The sequence below is a fragment of the Piliocolobus tephrosceles genome, chromosome 14 (assembly GCF_002776525.5).
Source record: "Piliocolobus tephrosceles isolate RC106 chromosome 14, ASM277652v3, whole genome shotgun sequence".
NCBI classification, from domain to species: Eukaryota; Metazoa; Chordata; class Mammalia; order Primates; family Cercopithecidae; genus Piliocolobus; species Piliocolobus tephrosceles.
Genome location: NC_045447.1, coordinates 34,235,882 through 34,257,752, shown reverse-complemented (window position 1 = coordinate 34,257,752; position 21,871 = coordinate 34,235,882). Strand labels below are relative to the sequence as shown.

Below are 21,871 nucleotides of genomic sequence, written 5' to 3'. Positions count from 1 at the left end.
ACATAATGGAGATTTCTGTGAAATTCATACAATCAATTACTGTAAATTAACTAATGCAAGCATTATTAGATGAGGATTTATGTCTCATAGAAGCCACTCCCCCACAAAGTGAATTTGGGGGCAGTGGCTTCTATGAGACATAAATCCTCATCTGCCACAGAAGGAAGTCGGCACATACTATCCGTAACTGAAAATGCAAGAAATAGCAGAAAATGCCTATTATTTAAAAATACGGGCCGGGCCTTGTGGCTCACGCTTGTAATCCTTGCACTTTGGGAGGCCGAGGCGAGCGGATCACCTGAGGTTGGGAGTTCCAGACCAGCCTGGCCAACATGGTGAAACGCCGTCTCTCCTAAAAATAGAAAAATTAGCCAGGCGTGGTAGCGGGCGCCTGTAATTCCAGCTACTCTGAAGGCTGAGGCAGGAGAATGGCGTGAACCCGGGAGGCAGAGGTTGCAGTGAGCTGAGATCACGCCACTGCACTCCAGCCTGGGAGACAGAGCGAGACTCTGTCTCAAAAAAAAAAAAAAAAAAAAAAAAAAACGGAAACAGGTATTAGAAGAAACAGCTTAAAATGTTGAAGGTGGTTAGTCTGGGGACCAGTACTCCCGGACTGGGAGGACTAGACCAGAGGTCGGCTGTTTTGCTGTTAAGGCTTACAGAACAATCTAGTTTCAAATTATCCATGTTTAACTTCGACTTTTTCCTATCAGGCTCGGTGCTGCTAGTCCTCTGAGCTCGTGGAAAATTAAATCTTTATTACGAGTCTTCCAAGATCACGCTGGGGTGGCAATGGGGACAGATAACACAACGCAGAAAAGCGAAGGTTCACTGGTCTACAAATACACGTCTATCACAACGTATAAAAGTTAACCCTGTCCCAGCCTGGCCAATATGGTGAAACTCCGTCTCTATTAAAAAATACAAAAATTAGCCGGGCGTGGTGGCGGGCGCCTGTAGTCCCAGCTACTCGGGAGGCTGAGGCAGGAGAATCGCTTGAACCCGGGAGGCGGAGCTTGCAGTGAGCCGAGATCGCGCCACTGCACTCCAGTCTGGGTGACAGAGCGAGACTCCGTCTCAAACAAGTTAACCCTGACAACATCTCGACTTTAAATGCAAAGCACTGCACATGCACACGCTCAACACCTCCCCTTCCTTCTCCAGGGGCAACACACGCAGAACCCCCGCACATTTACGAAATCTACACAACTGCGCATTGGAGCGAATGAGGTCAGAGCCCAGAAAGGTGGAGCAGGAACGATCCCAGCCTTCAGCTAATTCTAATGTCACCTCTAACGTCTGGGGCAAGAACGTTTCAGGAAACCAAGGGGCACCAAGGCTCAGCGAGGAAGAGAAAGACGCCAAGCTAAAGGACCTGTCGCGCCTCCAGCGCCGGGGTGGAGCTGACCCAGTCGAGCCCCGCCCCTGCCTGCGTCCGCCATTGGTTCACGAGCCGCTTTTTTCCACTCGGGAAGCTTTCGGAGAAGTCTCACAAAGGATTCGGCTGGCCGCTTTTCTCAGCGCCGAAGCCACGCCATGCTAGTCCTCAGAAGCGGCCTGACCAGGGCGCTTGCCTCTCGGACGCTGGCTCCTCAGGTACTGGCCGCGGGGGCGCGCCCGAGCCCTTGCCCGAGGGGAGGGGTGGGGCGGGGGGTGTTTCAGGAGCGTGCAAGCCACGCGCATGTGCGAGCCACGCGCAGGCGCTCCCAGACCTGTGGCCCAGCGCCGACACCGAAGTTCTAGCGCGGTCTCCGGAGCCGTGTGGAGCGCGAGGAGGGGGCTGCAGGCAGGGATCGTCCCGCCGGCAGTCGCAGTCAGAGGGCTTTTCTAGCTGGATGCCAGGGTTTTTGTGTTTTTGTTTTTGTTTTTGAGACGGAGTCTCGCTGTATTGCCCAGGCTGGAGTGCAGTGGGGCGATCTCGGTTCACTGCAACCTCCGCCTCCCGGGTTCAGGCGATTCTCCTGTCTCAGCCCCCCGAGTAGCAGGAATTACAGGCCTGCGCCAGCACGCCCTTCTAATTTTTTTTGCATATTTAGTAGAGTCGGGGTTTCACCATGTTGGTCAGGCTGGTCTCGAACTCCTGACCTCGTGATCCGCCCGCCTCGACCTCCCAAAGTGCTGGGATTACAGGCATGAGCCACTGCGTCCGGCCTGATGCCGGCTGTTTTCTAGCCTAAATGCCACAACCCTCAGGACACTCCGTGGCGCCGGCTGTTGCGTTTTTGCCGCCCAGCTAAGTCGTGGCTGCGGCCCAGGGAGCGCTCCCACGTTGTCACCTGGCGCTGTCGATCGCCGGTGGAATTGTGGCTTTCCAAGCCACCCCCCTCTCTAAATATCAGGTTGAAGGAGGGAATGGCCAACCAGCCTCTCGCAGTGGAACAGGCCTTCCCCTTTTGAATGAAACAACTTCGAGCATTTCGCGGAGACCCTTGAAGAGGAGACCCAGGGTCCTGGTGGGGCTGGACCCTGCCCGCCACCCGCTCTTCGTGCGGTCGCTCCCCCAGCCAGGCTAGGACAGGAGCCTCTAGCAAACAGGACGATGACAGACTCTTTTTAACCTTAGATGAGAAGTGGACAAAATGGAGCTTGTGATGCTGCCCTAACTTTCGAAATTGGCCTATTCTGTGGCTCCAAACCAAAAATGTCTTTTCCTTTGTCACGTTTAGGACTTTACTCCTTTCTGAAGGGGAAGGATAGGAAGGGGATTAACCTATCCTAGAGACAGACTGAGGAACACTAAAGAACAGCAGCTAATGTCAATTCACCTCGGATTAACAATGCAGTCTGTACCCTAAATATTCTTTCTCTCGTGGCGTAGGGCCAAGAATTATTGCCTTATGGCGTTATTCTGAACTTGGCTGAGTTTTTAAAAATGTCTGCCAGTTGTTCTTTTTTAAGTGAAGTGGAGGTCATTGTGCTGGGAATGAGCCCTAACTTGGAGATAAGGGAGCATGAAGGACTTATGATTTCTGCCGCCAGTAGGTAGTTTGCTGTGCAAGAAAAGTCTCACCGCTCCACACATATCCCTCTCTCCCTGCAGTTAGCCTTTCCTGAGCTTCTCTATTATATATTTCTCGCGGGAAAGAGAATAAAAATCTGTCCATTTGACCACCTATTTTCTGTGAAAGTTGCAGATACCCGGATGAAATCACTTTTGTCAGATCCAGACAGAACAGGCTGGGAAGGCAGGAAGAGAGGAGGCTGGTGCTTACATATCTGAGATAAGAGCTGTTTCCAAGGACTTTAATTTTTATTTTAATTTTTTGAGACAGAGGCTTTTTCTGTCACCTAGGCTGGAGTGCAGTGGTGCAATCTCGGCTCACTGCAACCTCCACTTCCCATGTTCAAGCGATTCTCCTGCCTCAGCTTTCAGAATAACTGGGATTACTGGAGCCCGCCACGACACCCGGCTAATTTTTGTGTGTTTAGTAGGGATGGGGTTTCGCCGTGTTGGCCATGCTGGTCTCGAACTCCTGACCTCAAGTGATCTGCCCCACCCTTGGCCTCCCAAAGTGCTGGGATTACAGGCGTTGAGCCACAGCGCCCAGCCCAAGGACCTCAAAACCCCTACAGGAAATCCTTTCACATCCTACACCCATCTCCTGCTTTGACAAAGTTTATAGGACTGCAGTAATTCAGATAAGATGTTCCTGAAAGACCGCTTTCCTGGTAACAGCATCTCTACCACTGAACTGACAACTCTGGCCTTGAGTCTCTGGAACCAATCAACTCTGTTTGTAAGCAACCTATGTGAATCTCTCGCTTTTTGCTGATAAAAGCTTCCCTTTACCTTTCCCTGACTGGATGCACTGATGGCTTTCTATCCCATACATTTGTATCTATAATCCTCATTTCTCATTCCCAAGTAAACACAACATGTTTGTAGATAATATTTTTCTAATATCTTTTTTTAGGATAACATCTCCAGATACAAAACTCTGAAAATTAACTTTAAAAACAGTTGTTTCAAATACCTCATTGGCCCATTTTCTGAAATGTTTATATTTTATAATATTTTTAAACTGTAGATACTAAGCAGTTTTTTATTTTCAGAATTTGATTAAATTGACCCAAAAAGAATGGCCATCAAAAGAAAGGATAGTTGCAGTTATTTTTTGGTGTGAAGAAGGGTTTTCCAAGAAAACTAAGACACTTGGACAATAAGGGCATAACTCATACTGGACATGAATGAACTCAAGATAGACAATTATAATTAAGACGTTATGCACACAAACTACATAGACATTTGTATGTTGTAACCAAAAATATGTCAGTGAAAGATGCCTACTGAAACTGTTGTGATAGATTATTCTGAGCAGTGAGCCTCAGGAAGTTGTCAGATGCTAACCACATCTAAATGAATGGATTTGTAAACTAGAATGCCACGGGAGTGGTCTGTGTATACACGTGTGTTTACATAAATGTTTGCATGTACATACACACAGACTCTGGATAATTTCTGACAGGGCATTTGCTACTGAACATTAAGTTCACTCAGGCTCAGAGGGCCAGAATAGGACAGAAAATTTACCTATTGGGTGTATGACTATTACAAAGGGTGGTCTTAAAGGATAGTTCCATAAACTTTGTATAATTGGGTGCACTAAATGTGGGTACTTCTTGATATTGCATCTGTAATTAGAAACGATGCAGACAATTCTGATTTGTTGAGTTTTTTTCCTTTTCAGCCTTTATGCAGTATACGCCCAGAGTACAATGCAATTGGATAAGTCATAGCTTCCTTTTATATTAGTTACATTCCAGTCCTGTTTTTGACCAGTAGTCTTCGTCAGTGGATTCAAGAAATACTTTGACCTGAGTAGCCCTTCCTGTTTTTTTAGGAACCTAAAAAAAAGAGGTTTTTGTTAGTAAACATATTTTTGGGCCTGCCAAAAGGCATATGTACTTAATAAATTTTTTTCAATGTGTAACTAATACATATGGTATTGAGTAAGATGGAATATTGGCTAAACAGGGGAAAACTCTTTGTAAATTAATGAGACTAAGTCTTAAATGTACTTCTTGGGTAAAGGAGTATCATTATGATCCCACGGCCTTCTTATAAAGCAAATTCTAGTGAAAAAAATGGCTAGAGGTAGACCCCTGCTAGGAAACAGTCGCTATATATTCATCAGAATTTATCTTTATTGACATCTCTATGTAAACAAATGTATATGGAGAATTGACAACAAAAGTAAACAATGGATAATGAGTCTATGTGTGTTCCTTATACCAGACTCAGATTTGGTTGTAACCAAATCTGTAATTCTACCTTCCCAGGATATTTACATTTGTCTTATCTCCTTCAGGTGTGCTCATCTTTTGCTACAGGCCCCAGACAATACGATGGAACGTTCTATGAATTTCGTACTTATTACCTTAAACCTTCAAAAATGAATGCGTTCATGGAAAATCTTAAGAAAACCATTCATCTTCGGACAGCTCACTCTGAATTGGTTGGATTCTGGAGCATAGAATTTGGGGGCAGAATGAATAAAGTGTTTCATATTTGGAAGTATGGTAAAGAGTCATCCAGTTTTAGTGTTCAGTATAGATTTTCATTCTGTTAAATGTAACATAAGACTTAGTTCTTGGATCTATATTACTATAGATACATACAGGTTAAGTAAGACTTTTTAAAAGCAATACCAAAAAAATAAATTAGCAGATCTTCTTCCCAGTGGTTCACCTCTAACCACCCCTTGCTTGAACTCTTATGTTATCATAAATGAGAAAACATGGAGTCTCATATATCAAACCATAAAATTGTGAACTAGACTTTAATCTTCAGAAAAATGTTAGAATCGTTTGCTATAAAGATAGTTCATGAAAATTTAAAGCAGTAATTGTAAATGTTCAAGTGGGTTAAGATCACAGTTGGGCCTGCCAAAAGACATGTATATTTAATAAAAATGTTTTAAATGTGTAACTAATATATATGGTATTGACTACGATGGAATACTGGCTAAATAAGGGAGAATGCTTTGCAAATTTGTGAGACTCCTAATTGCAGTTCTTGGGTAAAGGGGTATCATTAGGATAAGAGAATTTTTTTTCTTATTATTATTATAGCTAGGGCTGGATATTTTTGCAGAAATAATTCACCCATTTGGGAGCTTTATAAAAATGGAGGTTTTTAAAGGATGATCGTTAACTTTTAAGCCTTACCCAACTCTGAGATTTAATAATTCTGTTGTGTTTAGAGACCACTTTTTTTTTCATTTACGTACCCCAGAGTTTCAAGGAATTCACTTTCATACTACCCTAGGGAGGTAAGGAAAAGGAATGAGAGAGTTCTTCCCATATTGAGCTGACCTACCCCTGATTTAGTGGAGGAAGGAGAACAAGTGACAAGAATTCCCAGAATGTTTGTTACTCCCATGTCTGTTCTTAACAGTCACATCAGAACTTGAGGGTACCTAAAGAACTTTTAATAATTTCATTTACTGTTTAGTGATCAGTGTCCAAAGTTAATAGTCATAAAGTAATTTAATATGAAAAGTGTTCATTCTATACTTGACGTAATTCTTTAGTTTTTCCCTGTTATAATAAAACAGACCCTATTAAAACATAACTTATGCTTTAGATAAACCATAAGTTGAAACATATCCCATTGAAAAAACTACTAATGAAGTCTTTATAATTCATTTATATGCTTTAGATAAACCACATATATAATCCACTTATGTGCATTAGATGAGCCACAAGTTTAATCATGTACCATTAAACTGCTCATAATGTCTTTATAATTGACTTAAGTTGTAAGATAGGTGTTATTCCTTGTCCTCAGCATAAACTATATAATTCATTTACTATTAGTCTTAGGAGGCCCTAAAAGTAAATATACTATAGTTTTCCCTCTGTATTTGCAGGAGGTTAGTACCAGGAACCCCTGTAGATACCAAAATCAGCTCAAGTCCCTTATATGAAACAGCATAGTGTTTCCATCAAACCCACACACATCCTTCCATATACTGTAAGTCATCTCTAGATTACTTTTAATCCCTAATACAATATAGATACTATGTAAGTAGTTGTTATATTATTTAACTTGTATTTTTAAAAATATTTTTAATCTGCAGGCACTTAAGGTTATACTAATTTTTATTTTTTCTTTGTATCACCTAAATTTTCTACAGTAAACAATTTTTTTATAATCTGCTTTTTAAGAAAAAAATAGTAGGAAGTTGGGTCTAGTCTTAATTGTACCTTAAGCTGTGTTTCTTTGCATTCTCTCTTCAGCCTTATGTTTCCAGTTTAACAGACAAATTTATCTCCCAAATTTCTGATCCCTCTGAAATCTTATCACTAACATGTTTAGTTTTACCTTCTTGATATCACTATTTTGATTCAAAGAATAAGACAACATTTCTGATTCATTTTTTCAATACTTCTTATTTGCTATTGCCATATAGTTCAGAAACTACTTGTGGTTTGTTTCTGCAGTTCATGTTCTTTGGTGGAACGAGAGTGCAGATAGTCGTGCAGCTGGGAGACATAAGTCCCATGAGGATCCCAGAGTTGTGGCAGCTGGTAAGCTGTTTGACTAGGCATGAATTATTTTTAGAACAAATGTGATTCAGTCAATAATTGTATGCCTTCTTATGAAATGTTTTTCCAGTTCGGGAAAGTGTCAACTACCTAGTATCTCAGCAGAATATGCTTCTGATTCCTACATCATTTTCACCGTTGAAATAGTTTTCTACTGAAATACAAAACATTTCATTAACTGCTCTAAGATGTGTCTGCTAATGGTGCTTAAATTCTCCCAAGAGGTTCTCACTTTTATTTGAAGGAGGTGGTAAGGTAATTAGTTAATTTGCTATGCTTCCTGCATTTTTGAAAGTTACATCTTCTCCACTGCTTTAAGAAATAGTTCAGTTCACTTTCACCTTGGCATTTCAGTATGTTACACATTAGAAGTAGTTGTCACTACTTGGTTTTTCATTTGTTTTAGAATACCTCTTCTGTATTTTGATAACTCATTGCTTTATAGAATTTTCTTTTATACAAATAAGGATTTTACATTTCCTTGCCCGACAGTATTTTTGAATTATTTATATAAAATATCTCTCTTTGCATCATATCTACTTTTCCTGAGATTTTTTTTAAAAAATTGCTTAGTGAAGTTTATCTTGTGATATCAAATGGGATTTATAAAAATATTAGATTGTTTATTTCTTTACTGTGGAAAAGTACAATGTCATCTGTAGTAATTATTGCTTTTACATTAATTATTAGTCATTCTAACTTGGAAAATAATGCAGTTGGGTCACAGTGTCAAAAATCTAGAAACTCTTGTTGGTTTATATGCTGAAATTGTTCATTTATAATTAATTTTACTAATTTCTACTTAGTTTGGATCACTAACAGAGATCTTGGGACATTTATTTGTTTTAAAGAAATATTTGTAGTTATGGAAATGCTTGCCCTAATAAAAATCCTACATATTCATTGTTTTTTTAAATTCACATTTTATACTTATATGATCTCTAGAGCTCTTACTATGTTGCTATAAGACAGTAATATAGTGATAATTTACCAACTTTATTGAAAATGTTAAGTTGCATCAATAAAACAGCATGCTGGGAACCTGAGAAGGAAGGTTTCTTTAGTACTGCCACAGATGTCCTGGAGTTTTCCTTGAAACATCTTTCATTTCCATTTTACTTGATGCCTCTAACTTATAAAACTAGATTTGGTACTCCTGATAGTGTATATTTACAGCTATATTATTTTTACATTTTTACAGACTGTCTCCTGATAGTCTACATTTACAGCTGTATTATTTTATATTTTAAAAATCTTATAGCTATAAAATAGTAAATTGTGAATTAGCTGTCCAAGGGAAATTTGGAAAACAAAATGTACAGTTTCCTCTTATTTATCAGGCTGTAAGCGATCTGCAGTTTATCTGGGCTATTATGCAATGTCAGATATTATTTATGAGAGGCAGGCAGTGGCAGCTTAAACAGACATGCCGCCTCAGCATTCTTTTCCATGCAGAGTTCAAAGAGGCCTAAGACATCTCACATTTACGTGAAATAGTTGGGGCATAAGTATGTGCTTAATTACACATAAATTACCAATTAAAATTAAAAGTTAACTAAAATACTACAGAAGACATTTAATATTTTGCTTCAGAATGTTATAGTACCTTAGGGTTATGAATATCAATTATTTTTGACCCACACCTTATTTAAAAGGAAGGGGAAGCTGACATTTTTATCTTTTTTAATGGATATACTCTAAGTTATCTTAAAGGCTTCCCTGGATTAAGCAAAAATAGAATTACATGGTTTAAATCATATACCGTATTCTTCATACTTAGCTCCAAGTAGATTATGACTTTTTCTAAAACTTAACATGACAGAGATTTGCCTTCCAGGCAGTCTAATTTGAAGAGGAAAGTAATTTACATGTACAGGGTTATATCACAGCATTATGTTTTTCTCATTTTATTCATTCTTTCACTCTCTTCAATGACTCCCAGCACCTGCTCTTCCATCTTCATTCTTAGCCAATGACTTTTCCTTTTACTTCACAGAGAAAATAACAATCAGAACAGTCTTCCTAAGTAAGTTCCCACCCCGACCTCTGCCCGATTTCTGCAGCCAACTCCGCATGCCCTGCCTTCTCTCCTCTCACTGTGGATGAATGACCCGTGCGCCAAGCAAACACAAACCCTCCACTTGAACACTCACTTGCTGAAGGATGTGGCTCAGGCAGTTTTCCTCTCTTGTCGCCTGAAGCCACAGTATTCCCCTTCAACTGGATTCTTCTCCTCATCATACGAATATACTATTATTATTCCTATATTAAAAAAAAAAGAATAAAATCACCCCATTTTTTTTACTTTACAATGACTCAAAAAAGTAGTTCATACTTCCTGCCTCCATTTTCTTCCCTCACATTATCTCTTAAACATTCTCTGATCACGCCAGCCAAATTGCGCTTGTCAACTCATTTCCCAGTTCTCATTTTACTTGACCTGTTAGCAGTTGACCTCTCCTTTCTTCTGGAAAACAGTTTCTTCATTTCTCCGAAACACTGACTGCACAGGCCTTCATATCTCCTAGTCTCCACCTTGTCTCTTTGACCTCCAATGTAAGGACTGAGTCCTTGGACCAGTTTTCTTTTCTTTTTATACTTACTCCCTATGTCATCACCCCCAGTCTTGTGACTTCAAATGCTATCTGTGCGTGGATGGCTCCAGTCCACACCTCTTTTCTTTTTTCAAATTCACACATGTGAATTTGAATTCCAGGCTCATCACATCCAGGTGTGTTCCCCACACCTCCACCTGAAGGTCTATTAGAAATCTCACACCCCTCTTGTCCACAACTGAGCTCTTGATCTTTACCCAGAAACTTTTATCTCAGCTAATGGCAACTTCAGCTTTCTGTTTTGCTCAGGCCACAGACCTCAGAGTCATTCTCACACTGCCTTTTCTCTCTCACACTATTGTGTACCTGTCAGCAGATCCCAGATAGCTATAATTTGATTGCTTCACATCCCTATACCAACTGTCCTGGTTCAAGCCAATCGTCATCTGGATTTTTGGGAAGTGCTCTTAACTGGTGTCCTGCCCTTCCCCTCTGCTCTCAACCCTACTTTCAACATAGCAGTCAGAATAATCTAAAATATAAACCAGATCATATCACTCCTCTGCTCAACAGCCCCTCCCAATACTTCATCTCTTCCTCAGAGTAATTGTCCAAGCCTCTAACTGTGGCCTACAAATCTTTACATGATCTGTCCTGTTACCTTTTCCATCCTCACTCCAGACCTGGCCTAAGAGGCTTTTCTTTGAACCTGCTAAACATGCTCTTACCTGAGGGTCCATTCCCACTGCTTCTGCCTGGAATGCTCTTCCCTAGACAAGCATCTGCATGGATCATTTCCATGCCTCCTCGGGCCTTTGCCCCCATGAAGCCTTCCCTGACAACCCTATTTAAGATTGTAATCTCCTCCCACGGTGGCCCCTATCTGCTCGAGACCGAATGTTTTTGGCCCCCAAAAATTCATATGTTGAAGCCTTAATCTCCACATAGGAGGTTGGGCCTTTGGGAGTTAGTTTTAGATGAGGTCATGTGGGTAAGAGAATCGGTGCATTTATAAGGGCATAAAGAGTCCTCACTGTGAGGAAACCAGAATGTAAGCCTTCACCAGAACTTAATAATGCTGGCACCCCGGTCTTAGATTTCCCAGCCACTAGATCTGTGAGAAAAAAAAAGTTTGTTGTTTAAGCCACCCAATCTATGGTACTGTTGTTACAGCAACCTGAACTAAGACACTGTCCCTCTCCCCTGCTTTATTTTTCTGTTATCACCATAATTAATGTTTTACTTATATATGATTTGTTAATGTATGTATCTTCCCACTAGAAACCAAATTCTGTGATAGCAAGGGTTTTTGTTTTCATTATTGTCATATTACCCTTGCCTGGCATGTGATAAGCCCTAAGTACTTGTTGACTGAATTTACATATGAGATGTGTGAGTTTGGAAAAAGAAGTACATCATTCCTCCGCTCTCATTTTGTGTCACCGTTAACAGTAGATTACGTAATTGTTATTGGAGGTGCCTCACTACTACATTTGGAAAGTATTCCTGGAAGACACGGCGAATGACTCAGTAGAAGTTCTGGCTATGGGGGGGGGGGCGGGGGGGGGGCGGCCACCAATAAAAATAATACCATTGCCTGTTGGTTATAAGTTGCTGTCACAGACCATGAAGGTATTTAAATTGTATCTCCAGGAAGAGAAACAGATATGCAACCAATCTGATTCGGTTCTACCTGCTGCCACAGAACTCCCAAAGGATAAGCAAATGCCACTTGTAGACTCAAACTCTGAACTTCATTCTCAGCACCAGCTTTTAACTTACTGAGTAAATCCTATGAACCTGACTAGTGTTGCTACTTAAGTTGTAGTACTTTCTGTCATCAAAGGAGTGTGAGCCTGAAGTATGTTGGAAGAAGAGTTAGGTTCATTAGGGAGACCTCTTTCATAACTGCTGTCACCTAGAATGTCTGTTCTCTTAAGCATCTTCTTGAAAGAAGCACATTCCCCCAGGAGAAGGAAATGGTTTGTTTTCTTTAGTGACAGACAGTTGGCCCAGGACCCTGAGGTAAAGGAGTATGGGCATTCAACAAAATGAGTTTTATAATAGTTGATTGGAAGAAATGGAAGTTTTTGAATCATAGGCTTCTGCCTTGAAAGGGCAAGTCCGTAGTGGTTGTGAACCAGCCAGATTGTGTACAAGCCTCCTGCCAGAAGAAATGCCTGTAGGATTAAAAGCAAAACAGCAAAATCAAAAAGGAAGGGCAAGATGATGCCCAAGTGCAGCCTATATTATTAACAGACAAGGAAATGATCCAAATAAAAGTTCTGTAAACCAGCTGTTGTCCTGTTTTCTGCTTCCCTTCAAAGCAAAAATATAGATTTGTGTATATTTGCAGTCTCCCCTTCCTTGCCTCTCATTCTTCCCTGAAAATCTATTCCAGTTAGGTCTGCATCCTTGTCATTCTAAAATGACTCTTTTGAAGGTCACCAAGGACCACTGTCTTCTCAAATTCAATAGCCATTCCTGCCTTTACTCATTTACATTCCTTACTCATCTTCTCAGCAGTGTTGGATATAATTGACAACTTCTGCCTTCCTGAAACAATAATTCTCTGAGTTACAACGTATGGCATTATACTCTTCAGATTTCCCTTTTTCTCACTGGCCAGTCCCTCTCAATTTCCCTGGCTGGCTTCTCTTCTAAATGTTATAGGATCTCAGGCTCAAGAATGTTCCCTCTCTTCATTCTCTCCAGGTAATCTCATTCAGTCCCAAGGCTTAAATATATACATACCGATAACTTGCACATTTTTTTTTTTTTAGATGGAGTTTCACACTTGTTGCCCAGGCTGGAGTGCAGTGGCGCGATCTCTGCTCACTGCCACCTCCGCCTCCCAGGTACAAGCGATTCTCGTCTCAGCCTCCAGAGTAGCTCGGATCACAGACATGCGCCACCATGCCCGGCTATTTTTTTGTATTTATTAGAGACGGGGTTTCACCATGTTAGGCTGGTCACAAACTCCTGACCTCAGGTGATCTACCTGCCTCGGCCTCCCAAAGTGCTGGGATTATAGGCGTGCGCCACCATGCCCAGCCAACTTGCACACATTTATCTCATTTTCCATCATTGCCCCTGAGCTTCAGACTGAAATACCAACTGCATTTTTAACACAGCCATCTACCTAGTTCAGGTCACAAACTAGAAGTCACCTTGCTAGCTCTCTTTCCCTCGGTCCCTTCATGGAGTCTGTCAGCAAGTCCTGCTGGATCTATCTCCAAAGTGGATACTGAACGTTACCATAGCTCCCTGTCTATTGCTACCATCTTAGTCCAATCCCCCATTATCTATTAGTCTTCCTACTATCCTTTCTTCCCATAGTAGCCAGTGTTCTTTCTGAAACAAAGCAGGTCATACCACTATTGTTTAAAACTCTCCAGTGGCTCACTAACAATAAAATCCAAATACCTTAAAAAGGCTGGCAAGATCCTGTGAGATGTAATCCCTGCTCTCTCTCCAGTTCCACCCCCTACCACTCTTCTCCTTGCTAACTCAGTACAAGAGACATTAGTACAGGTATCTCTTTTACCCCCTCAGCTTGCCAAGCTTTTCCCACTGGGCTTTTGCAACACTTACTCTTTCTTGCGGGAATATTCTTCGCACCCACCTTGAAAGGTTGCTGCTGCTTTTTATTCGGTTCTGAGCATGTCACTCCTCAGAAAAGGCCATCTCTGACTTCTCTCCATTGTTAACCGATTACCATGTCTTATTTTCTTCTTAGCACCGATTGCTGTCAAAATATATTAGCTGTGTTTATCCACACATCATCTTTCACCACTGAAATATAAATTCATTAGAGCAGGAATTCTATTTTCTTCTACGTTGTACCCCCAGTACCTAGAGAAGTATCTGGCATCCAATAAAGTTCAGTAACTATTTGTTAATGTATATTGATGCTGATGTGATTTTACAAGGTCGATTTTAACTGATACCTAACTTCAACAAAAAGAACCCTCTGCCACTTGACTGTCCCTGTACCTTTGGATGAGTTTCTTATCCACGAAGCTGTAATTTACTCATATATAAAATGGTACTTTTTACCTTATAGGGCAGGTATTGAGAATTAAATGAAGTGCATAACAACACAGTAAACACTTGAAAACTGAAGCCAAGGTTTTTTTTCGTACTTAATGTAGACATTACCATTACAAAGTGTCAAGTTTTTTGAATCTGGGAAAGTTCTTTTGGGCTTTTCTACAGAGAGAAGACTGTTTTGGTCAAGACTCATGGGTAGGGCCAGGCGAGGTGGCTCACACCTGTAATCCCAGCACTTTGGGAGGCCATGGTGGACGGATCACCTGAGGTCAGGAGTTCGAGACCAGCCTGGCCAACATACAGTGAAACCCCATCTCTTCTAAAAGTACAAAAATTAGCTGGCATGGTGGCGCATGCCTATAGCCCCAGCTACTTGGGAAGTGAGGAGAATTGCTTGAACCCGGGAGGCAGAGGTTGCAGTGAGCGAAGATCATGCCACTGCACTCCAGCCTGCGTGACAGAGCGAGAGTCTGTTTCTCAAAAAAACAAAACCAAAACTCATGGGTAACATTTTCATCTAAATTACCTGCCTTTTTATTTTTCAATAAAGTTTTTTCTTCTCCCTTGTCATTGTTCACGAAGAAACAGTGTTCTATGATTTCATTAGAGTCACTATAACGTAAACTTCAAGACAGGAGGATGAAGTTGTGATGCTGATGCTCACTTCAAGCTCACTTGAAGCCAAGATTTTTCTGCACACAAAGTTCAGATCTGTGCCAAAGAAAAAGGACTGCTCAGGACACTTTGTCACAGCCGTTCCCAAGAGGTCACAAATACAGCCAACCTCTTGTACTGCCTCAAAAGGACTGTTTGACAGGGATTCTTCAAGTAGCAAAATAAGCAGACATCTTTTTCTGAAACTGATTTCTAATGAGCTATGAAAAATACATTTACATTGTCTCAGCACTACTCCTATGTTGTCTGCATAGCACTTATTATAGGAGAAAAGAATCACTGATATTAGTATCATTTCTGTTTCCACATCTACTCCTTCCTGCTCACCCTTGCCACCACCCCCAGCACCTTGCCAGTATACCTGCTACATCGTGTCCTTCTATTTTTGGTTGAATTAAAAAGAGGGCACTGAAGGCTGCCTTTGTAGCTTCCCCTACACCAAGTGAACACTTATTAAATAAGCTCAGCTACAGAGCATTTTCAGAAATCTCAGTGCAGCTTCATAATCATTAAGCAGAGGATTTATCTAAAAACCTCTAACACTTAATACCAGTTACTCAGTATCTTAACCAACATGAAAATACAAAACCACCTTTTATTTACGTGTAGTCCCCTCAGTTCTCTTTTATGATTAAGGGAACATTTGAATCTTTTCTCAAGTTTTTCCTTTTGATCCAAATCACTTCCCCTCTACTTTTCTAATGGCTTTATAACCCTTCAACAGTAGGTGGTGCCACAAATGCACAAAAGTAAATTTCTGTAGACCAACAGAACTGTCACAGCTTTATTTTGTGACTCATTATATTACAACATAGAAATATGCACTTTTTAATACTTCATATAAAGTTATTGACATACAAAATTTTTTTCTTTTTTCCTTTTAATGAAAATGATTTAACTTAGAAATCTGTTGTGAAACTTTTGTCTAGTTTTGCAATTCTCAGGTATTCCAGTGCAAAAATAGATCCCATTACAGACAGCGTAAAGTGCTTGGAATGAGGGCCAATGATGAACAAAGAGCACAAAAACAGCTTCATCTTGGGGTATAAGAAGGGATAATAGCATACCTAAATCCTTATCGACATAGAAACATTCTATAAAAGGGGATGCAACAATTTTGAAAAGAATTAGAGCAATATTTCTACAGTATTACATTATTACTAGTAGATAATAACAAGGGTACAAATTAATGTCTCAATATCAAAGTGGTTCAGTATTACATGACACATGGCTCTTTGGAAAACATTTTACCTGATATATACAACCACAAGAAGAAAACACAGACAAATCCCTTTAGTCAATGATTACTATACAGTGAATGAATGATGTGCAACATTTAATAGTCACAAAGCATTTGCTTTCAGTACAGATAATGAAATACAGTAGTGTGAGGTTTGGTTGTTTTTTAACAATGAATTGTGCTGGGCATTTATGTATAGAGGGCTTATTATTTTCTTCTATATTTACCATATTCACAGTTGTTAATAAGTTTTCTGAGGTGTCCAAAAGATGCACAAGCAGAAATTTTTGAACACGTATTTTGAGAATTTCTGAAACCCACATAGTTATATCCCACAGGGAATACACGGAAATTTTGCTTGATTGAGTATGGAGTTAGTAGAAATTTCTACCACAATTAGGTTTACACAGGAAAATGTAAAGATTACTATTTTAAAAGGTAACACAGTATTAATGAAGATGTATAACCGTAGATTGTTTCTAGCTTCAGAAGAGATCCTTTCAATCTGTATTAAAATGTTGTGTTTTCTTCAAAATAGTTCACAGTGCCTTTTGATTTTTTAAAATATGGCCTTGAAGTCAGAGAAACTGAAGTAAGGAGTTGCTCATGGGTTTACTATAATGAAGAATTAGAATATGATTTTAGTAAAATGAGAAAACCAACAGAAAGTTTGATTTTGAAAAATATTAAATGAGGAGAAATTATTCTATAAATTCTATATTTTTGAAGACAGTATAAAATGCAATGATGCCATATCACTAGTTATTGGAAATATGCCTTCATTACTTATATTTAAAATCAACATTGACTTTAACTTCTAAAACAATCTTTTTTTTCTTTTTCAGCAGTGGGTTATATTCTGTAAATTTAAAAAATATATAGAGATTAATTTGAAATCTGAAGTCTTATGCCTTTAGAGTTAATATTCAAATTTTGGAAAAGGTAGAAGTTAGTAATGATATTGAAAGATCACTTGAACTTGGCCAAACAATAGTTCTCTCATATATTTCTTTTCTCTCAAGACAGTTAACAGTAAGCATTAGTGAAACAGTATTTTAAAAAATGTTTACTGACTAGAAAAATAAGACCAGGTTAGAAAACTCTGAAAAATGCTCCATATGGAAGCATTTGTTGATTTTATATTTTTCTTGATTAGTGATTGAAGAGATGAAAAATTTGAGATTGTCAGATTTAATGGGATGTCCAATTATTTGAAGGTACTAAATGCCATACACACAAGTTGTGTTTTTCAGCAAGTTCTCAAGCTAGCTGTTTTCCCTGTTGAAGAATTCATTGTTTATACTTGTGACCCTTATACTTTCTTGGCTTTTGCATTGTTGCAATTAAAAAAAAAAAAAAAAAAGCTGTCCAATATTGTTACAGTGGGCTCCTACAACCACAAGACAACCTGTATTTGTAAACCAGTGAGCTGAATAACATGGCACAATCTACTGAGACTTCATTTCTCTCTATCCTTATACATACGTACATACTCTTTCAGCTACAGCATACACCCAAAAAATACTTGATTGATAAATTAAGATTAAGAGTATCCTAAATGATCTGAAAGAAACTCAAATATAATGTCATGAGATCTTGACCATCACATTGCTTTCTAGGCACTAGTCATGACTGATATGCAAACTTACATAAGAAAATAAAAATAGTGGGGCAGTGGCCATACTCCTCTATACCACAGAGTTCTACAGAGGGGGCATTTTAGGATTCAGAAGTCACTGATAGAACTTAAAATTCCAAATAACATTAAAAAGGACAAAGATTTTCATCAAAATACAACTCCATCTTTTCATTTTCTAGATTAACTCAAAAAGCCAGAAATAATAATGTACTTGTGTCAGATAAGAAACATCTTGAGATGCAGTGTACCATGTGAGTTGACAGTCAGGACAAATGGGCACGGGCTTCCTTAGGTTTGAACGCACAGTCTCTTTAATCCCATGCCCTGGCTTCAGCAGCTTGCAGCCCCAACAGTTTGGCTGTTGATTCTTTGCCTCTAACCAGGATCTAAGTATATTTAAGAGTCTCATAAGGATGACCCTGTAGACCCATGGCTCGAATCACAGGACAATATAACAATGGCACCAAGTTTCCTGTGCCTAGAGACACCCACATTTTTGTTGCATGTTACTGCCACCAGAACAGCTCATCAAAGAGGGAATCAAAGCAGGATGTTAGCCACACATGGCACCATTTTGTCAACTGATATTTAATGATGTTGATAGACTCTGAGCAGAGCAGCTTTCACAAAAGTGAGCATGACACACCATGGTGCTTCAAACTTTCTGAAAAACTTGGCACTAATAATTCTGGCACACTCATTGCCAGCAATGGATGTGTCACCGGGAAACCAGTCTCCTGGCATGGCATGGCTTAGTGAATGAGGATGTGCATGCCTTTTGATTTTGATCAATAATCACTGGCCATGATTACTGGATGAATTATTGTTGCAACCCCAGTGAGAATACACAGGAACAAAAAAAAAAAGTATGAGTTCAAACCCATATGTCCACTGGGTTCCATAATAGAGTTTCACATAGGTATAGGTAAAAAACTAAATTCAAGTCTTTCACTTGAGAGCTATGTAAGACATAGGCTACAAAGGCACTGCCCCTGTAATGGAATTTTGTTTTCATTGCATTGAATTGCATTGCATTGAATAGTATCAGTACAGTATCCAGTTTATTACTTCCCACATCAACTTCTGGCTCTTTTCTCCGGAACACTTCACATGGTGCAAAGGAAAGTCTAGTTCCTCTTTCAGCCACCCCGTATGAACAGGAGTCTTCATACATAGCTTTCTTTCACTTTCTCATCCTGTAGAAAAGATGTGAGAACTGCAACATCCACTACTGTCTGGTTTTTGTGTAATGAGAGGTCCTTTAAGTGGTCATCATCACTTTGGTCCTTGGCAAAGTTCACAAATACCTGTTAAAAGATCAAGATGGACCTTTGTAAATACCACTCAACTTGTTCATTGTTTATTCTAGTTCTATTTTTCCAGGTGTTGAAATTAGGTCAAGTAGGAGCATACAGAATTGCATAAATAGATTAACTAGAAAACTGTGTGTGAAGGAGGCAAGAATACTTGAAAAAAGCAATAACAACTTAAAAATTGACTTTCTTTTTTTTCTTTTTCTTTTCTTGCAATGGAGTCTCACTCTGTCCTCCGCCTCCTGGATTCAAGCGATTCTCCTGCCTCAGCCTCCCAAGTAGCTGAGATTACAGGTGTGCACCACCATGCCCAGCTAATTTTTGTATTTTTAGTAGAGACGGGGTTTCACCAGGTTTGCCAGGATGATCTCGATCTCCTGACCTCGTGATCTGCCCACCTCGGCCTCCTTGAGTGCTGGAATTACAGGCATGAGCCACCATGCCCGGCCAAATAATGACTTTATATATCACCCCCCACATCACCAACTGCTCAGTCATCCATTTACTTTGGCACATACAGTCTTGATTAAAGGGAAGAGGGAAGAAAATACTTACTGAGTACCTATTAAGTGTCAGGACCGATTTGGTACTTTTTTATCTAATTTATGTAAGATTAGGCACCAAGTAAAATGCCTGGCCCATGGTAGGTACTCACTAAATGGTAGTTATTATGGTTATTACAATAAATGCTCACAATAATCCCATATAGTACATAAGCATTATCTCCCTTTTCAGGTTCAGAGGCTTAGTAAAAAGCATAGCTAGTAATAGTTGATCAGGAATTCAAGCACCGATTCAAGCATACAAACTGCTCTTGGACCTATGGGCAGGAGTGTGTGGGCAGGAATCCACACCCTGAGAAGTCAATCTGTTTTGACCCTCAAAGCTTACTTGGTCAAGTGTTGTCTGAGAAACAGAGTAGTCTTCTATGTGGAGTCGCTTTTTGTTCTGGGAGAGGATGCTGAATATCCTGGCCAGAGAAGATAACGAAGATGGAAGCTGGTATTGTAGCATGTTCCGGTGTTTCTCTTTTAGAACACTTCCAGGAAAGGCAAGTCCAAAGAAATCCTGGACAGGCTTCAGGTCCGGGTTGGACCCTGCTATTCGTACTACTATTGTATAACCATCTCCAAACCTGAAAGCAGGAAAAAAAATATCCAAATGGAGGATCTCCAGAAAACTATTTAAAAGAATATTTAACCCTGGGAACCCAACTTGTGCCATGAAAAAGGGCAGCCCCTGGCAGGCCCAGAAATAAGTTTCTGAGAGAAGGAACCAGTTATCATTTACTAAATACTTATTTTATGTGAAGAGCCACACCATGTGCTGTAAATACATGATCTCCTTTAATCCTCACCTGGAACCATGAAGTCTGACAGATGTTACAAAGAAACTGAGGCCCAGGGAGTTAGTCACTTGCCCATGGCTCAGAGCTCATAATTGGCAGGGCCAGGATGCAAACCCGTTTGTGTTTGGCTCCAAAGTTTGCGCTCTCACCAGCACTGGCACATGTAAATTTTTTTCATTTCATCTATAGAACAAAGCCAGGAGGTAGATCTTCCAGGGAGATCAACTCTTGGAGAAGTTAAGTAACTTGCCCAGGAATCACAGACCAGTAAATGGTAAAGACAGAATTTGAATGCACTTCTGACTTCAAAGCCCTCACTCTTTCCGCTATACCATTTTGCTCAGTTTTATTTCCCTTTATTTTAGAGCCATCGTTTATATACTCACAAAAGAATAAATATCAAGCCTTCTCACTAGGCAGTATCCCCAAGAAATTATCTTTGTTACCTATTTTTTAGATGCTGGACACTGCCAAGGCACCTGAACCTTCCGTTGACCATAATTGCCATCCTAGTGCAAAGAGCTTCACATTCTTCCATACTGCGGTAAAAAAGAAAGAGGTTTTCATTTTAGAGAGATTCTCTATAACCATCAGAACATCACCATGACTTCCAGCATTCCAGCTTCCTAGGGAATCATATCCTGTTACAAGTACATGTGGATATAGGGATGATGCTGTTCACTGTAGTGCTATTTACAATTGTGAACAAGTTGGAAATAATCCAAATGTCTACAAAAAGGGGAATAGTTAAATGAGAGTATAGCCTAATGGAATGCTATCCAGCTATAAGAAATGACACCTAAATGCACTGACTTGGAAAAATGTTTACAATATGTTAAGTGAAAAAGAGTGATATTTATACTGGGCTTGCATTTTTCTAAGAATACACACACACACACACACACACACACACACACACACAGATTTGCATAGGAAAATTCTGCAAACATAAACAGTCCAGTGAAGATAGTAGTTGTCTCCAAGTCATATAATTTCAGGCAATAATTGTTTTACTCTTTGCTTTTCTGTATTTTCTAATTTGCACAAAATGATTACATATTCTACTTGGAAAGTTAAAACATCCCACAGTGTAGAAGCCAAGACTTTACTACGGACCTATGAGATGTAAGCACTACTGATCTCCCCTCCTTGACAACACTTAGGGCACAATTCCATAAGAACCGCCGGGCTTTGGGATCCATGCCTGTGGTGGGTTCATCCTGTAATTAGAATAAAATAAGTCTTATTTGCTGGGGGGAAAAAATCAAAGATAAATTTGCTTTTAAATGAAGAAGCATCTTTGAAACAGCTTAAATTTTAACTTACCATTCTGGTTATTTCTTGATGGACCAAAGAATTAGAGTAAGTTCCAAATTCATTTGTAAACAAGGTCATTATTATAAATGTCTTACTGATGCAGGAAACTCAAATATTCTGAGTACTTTTTTATAGAATTAAACCAATTTCTCCATATAAATAGGGAAGGAAAAAGCCCAG

At 39.7% G+C, this 21,871-nt stretch overlaps 2 protein-coding genes across 7 annotated transcripts in view; one reads left to right on the top strand and one right to left on the bottom strand.

Annotated features, from left to right (window-relative positions):
* The first annotated feature begins 1,041 nt into the window (after positions 1-1,041).
* LOC111528023 (protein NipSnap homolog 3B) lies at positions 1,042-12,401 on the top strand. 5 transcript variants are annotated; one of them, XM_026456270.1, is made up of 4 exons: positions 1,042-1,596; positions 5,310-5,520; positions 7,447-7,533; positions 9,548-12,401. In XM_026456270.1, exons 1-4 carry the CDS (start codon positions 1,537-1,539, stop codon positions 9,655-9,657), a joined length of 468 nt encoding a protein of 155 aa, XP_026312055.1. In that variant the 5' UTR covers positions 1,042-1,536; the 3' UTR covers positions 9,658-12,401. The 5 variants fall into 5 exon arrangements, with proteins under 5 accessions (XP_026312055.1, XP_026312056.1, XP_026312054.1 ...); XM_026456271.2 differs by lacking the exon at positions 9,548-12,401 and adding an exon at positions 7,622-8,773; XM_026456269.1 differs by lacking the exon at positions 1,042-1,596 and adding an exon at positions 3,446-3,737.
* A 3,187-nt stretch (positions 12,402-15,588) lies between these two features.
* ABCA1 (ATP binding cassette subfamily A member 1) overlaps positions 15,589-21,871 on the bottom strand; it is a 146,677-nt gene continuing 140,394 nt past the window's right edge. For both annotated transcript variants that reach the window (XM_023202438.2, XM_023202430.2), the window contains exons 47-50: positions 21,491-21,594; positions 20,821-20,913; positions 19,918-20,161; positions 15,589-19,020 (exon numbers count right to left, since the gene is read on the bottom strand). In XM_023202438.2, the coding sequence (XP_023058206.2) occupies positions 18,880-19,020; positions 19,918-20,161; positions 20,821-20,913; positions 21,491-21,594 (582 nt within the window). In that variant the 3' untranslated portion in view covers positions 15,589-18,879. The remainder of the gene's footprint in view (positions 19,021-19,917; positions 20,162-20,820; positions 20,914-21,490; positions 21,595-21,871) is intronic.

Coding starts and splice junctions, on each gene's coding strand:
- LOC111528023 (XM_026456268.2), top strand. CDS start 5,202: ATGGATAATGAGTCTATGTGTGTTCCTTATACCAGACTCAGATTTGGT. Junction 5,521..7,446: donor GTTTCATATTTGGAAGTATG/GTAAAGAGTCAT, acceptor TTGTTTCTGCAG/TTCATGTTCTTTGGTGGAAC. Junction 7,534..9,547: donor TCCCAGAGTTGTGGCAGCTG/GTAAGCTGTTTG, acceptor TTTACTTCACAG/AGAAAATAACAATCAGAACA.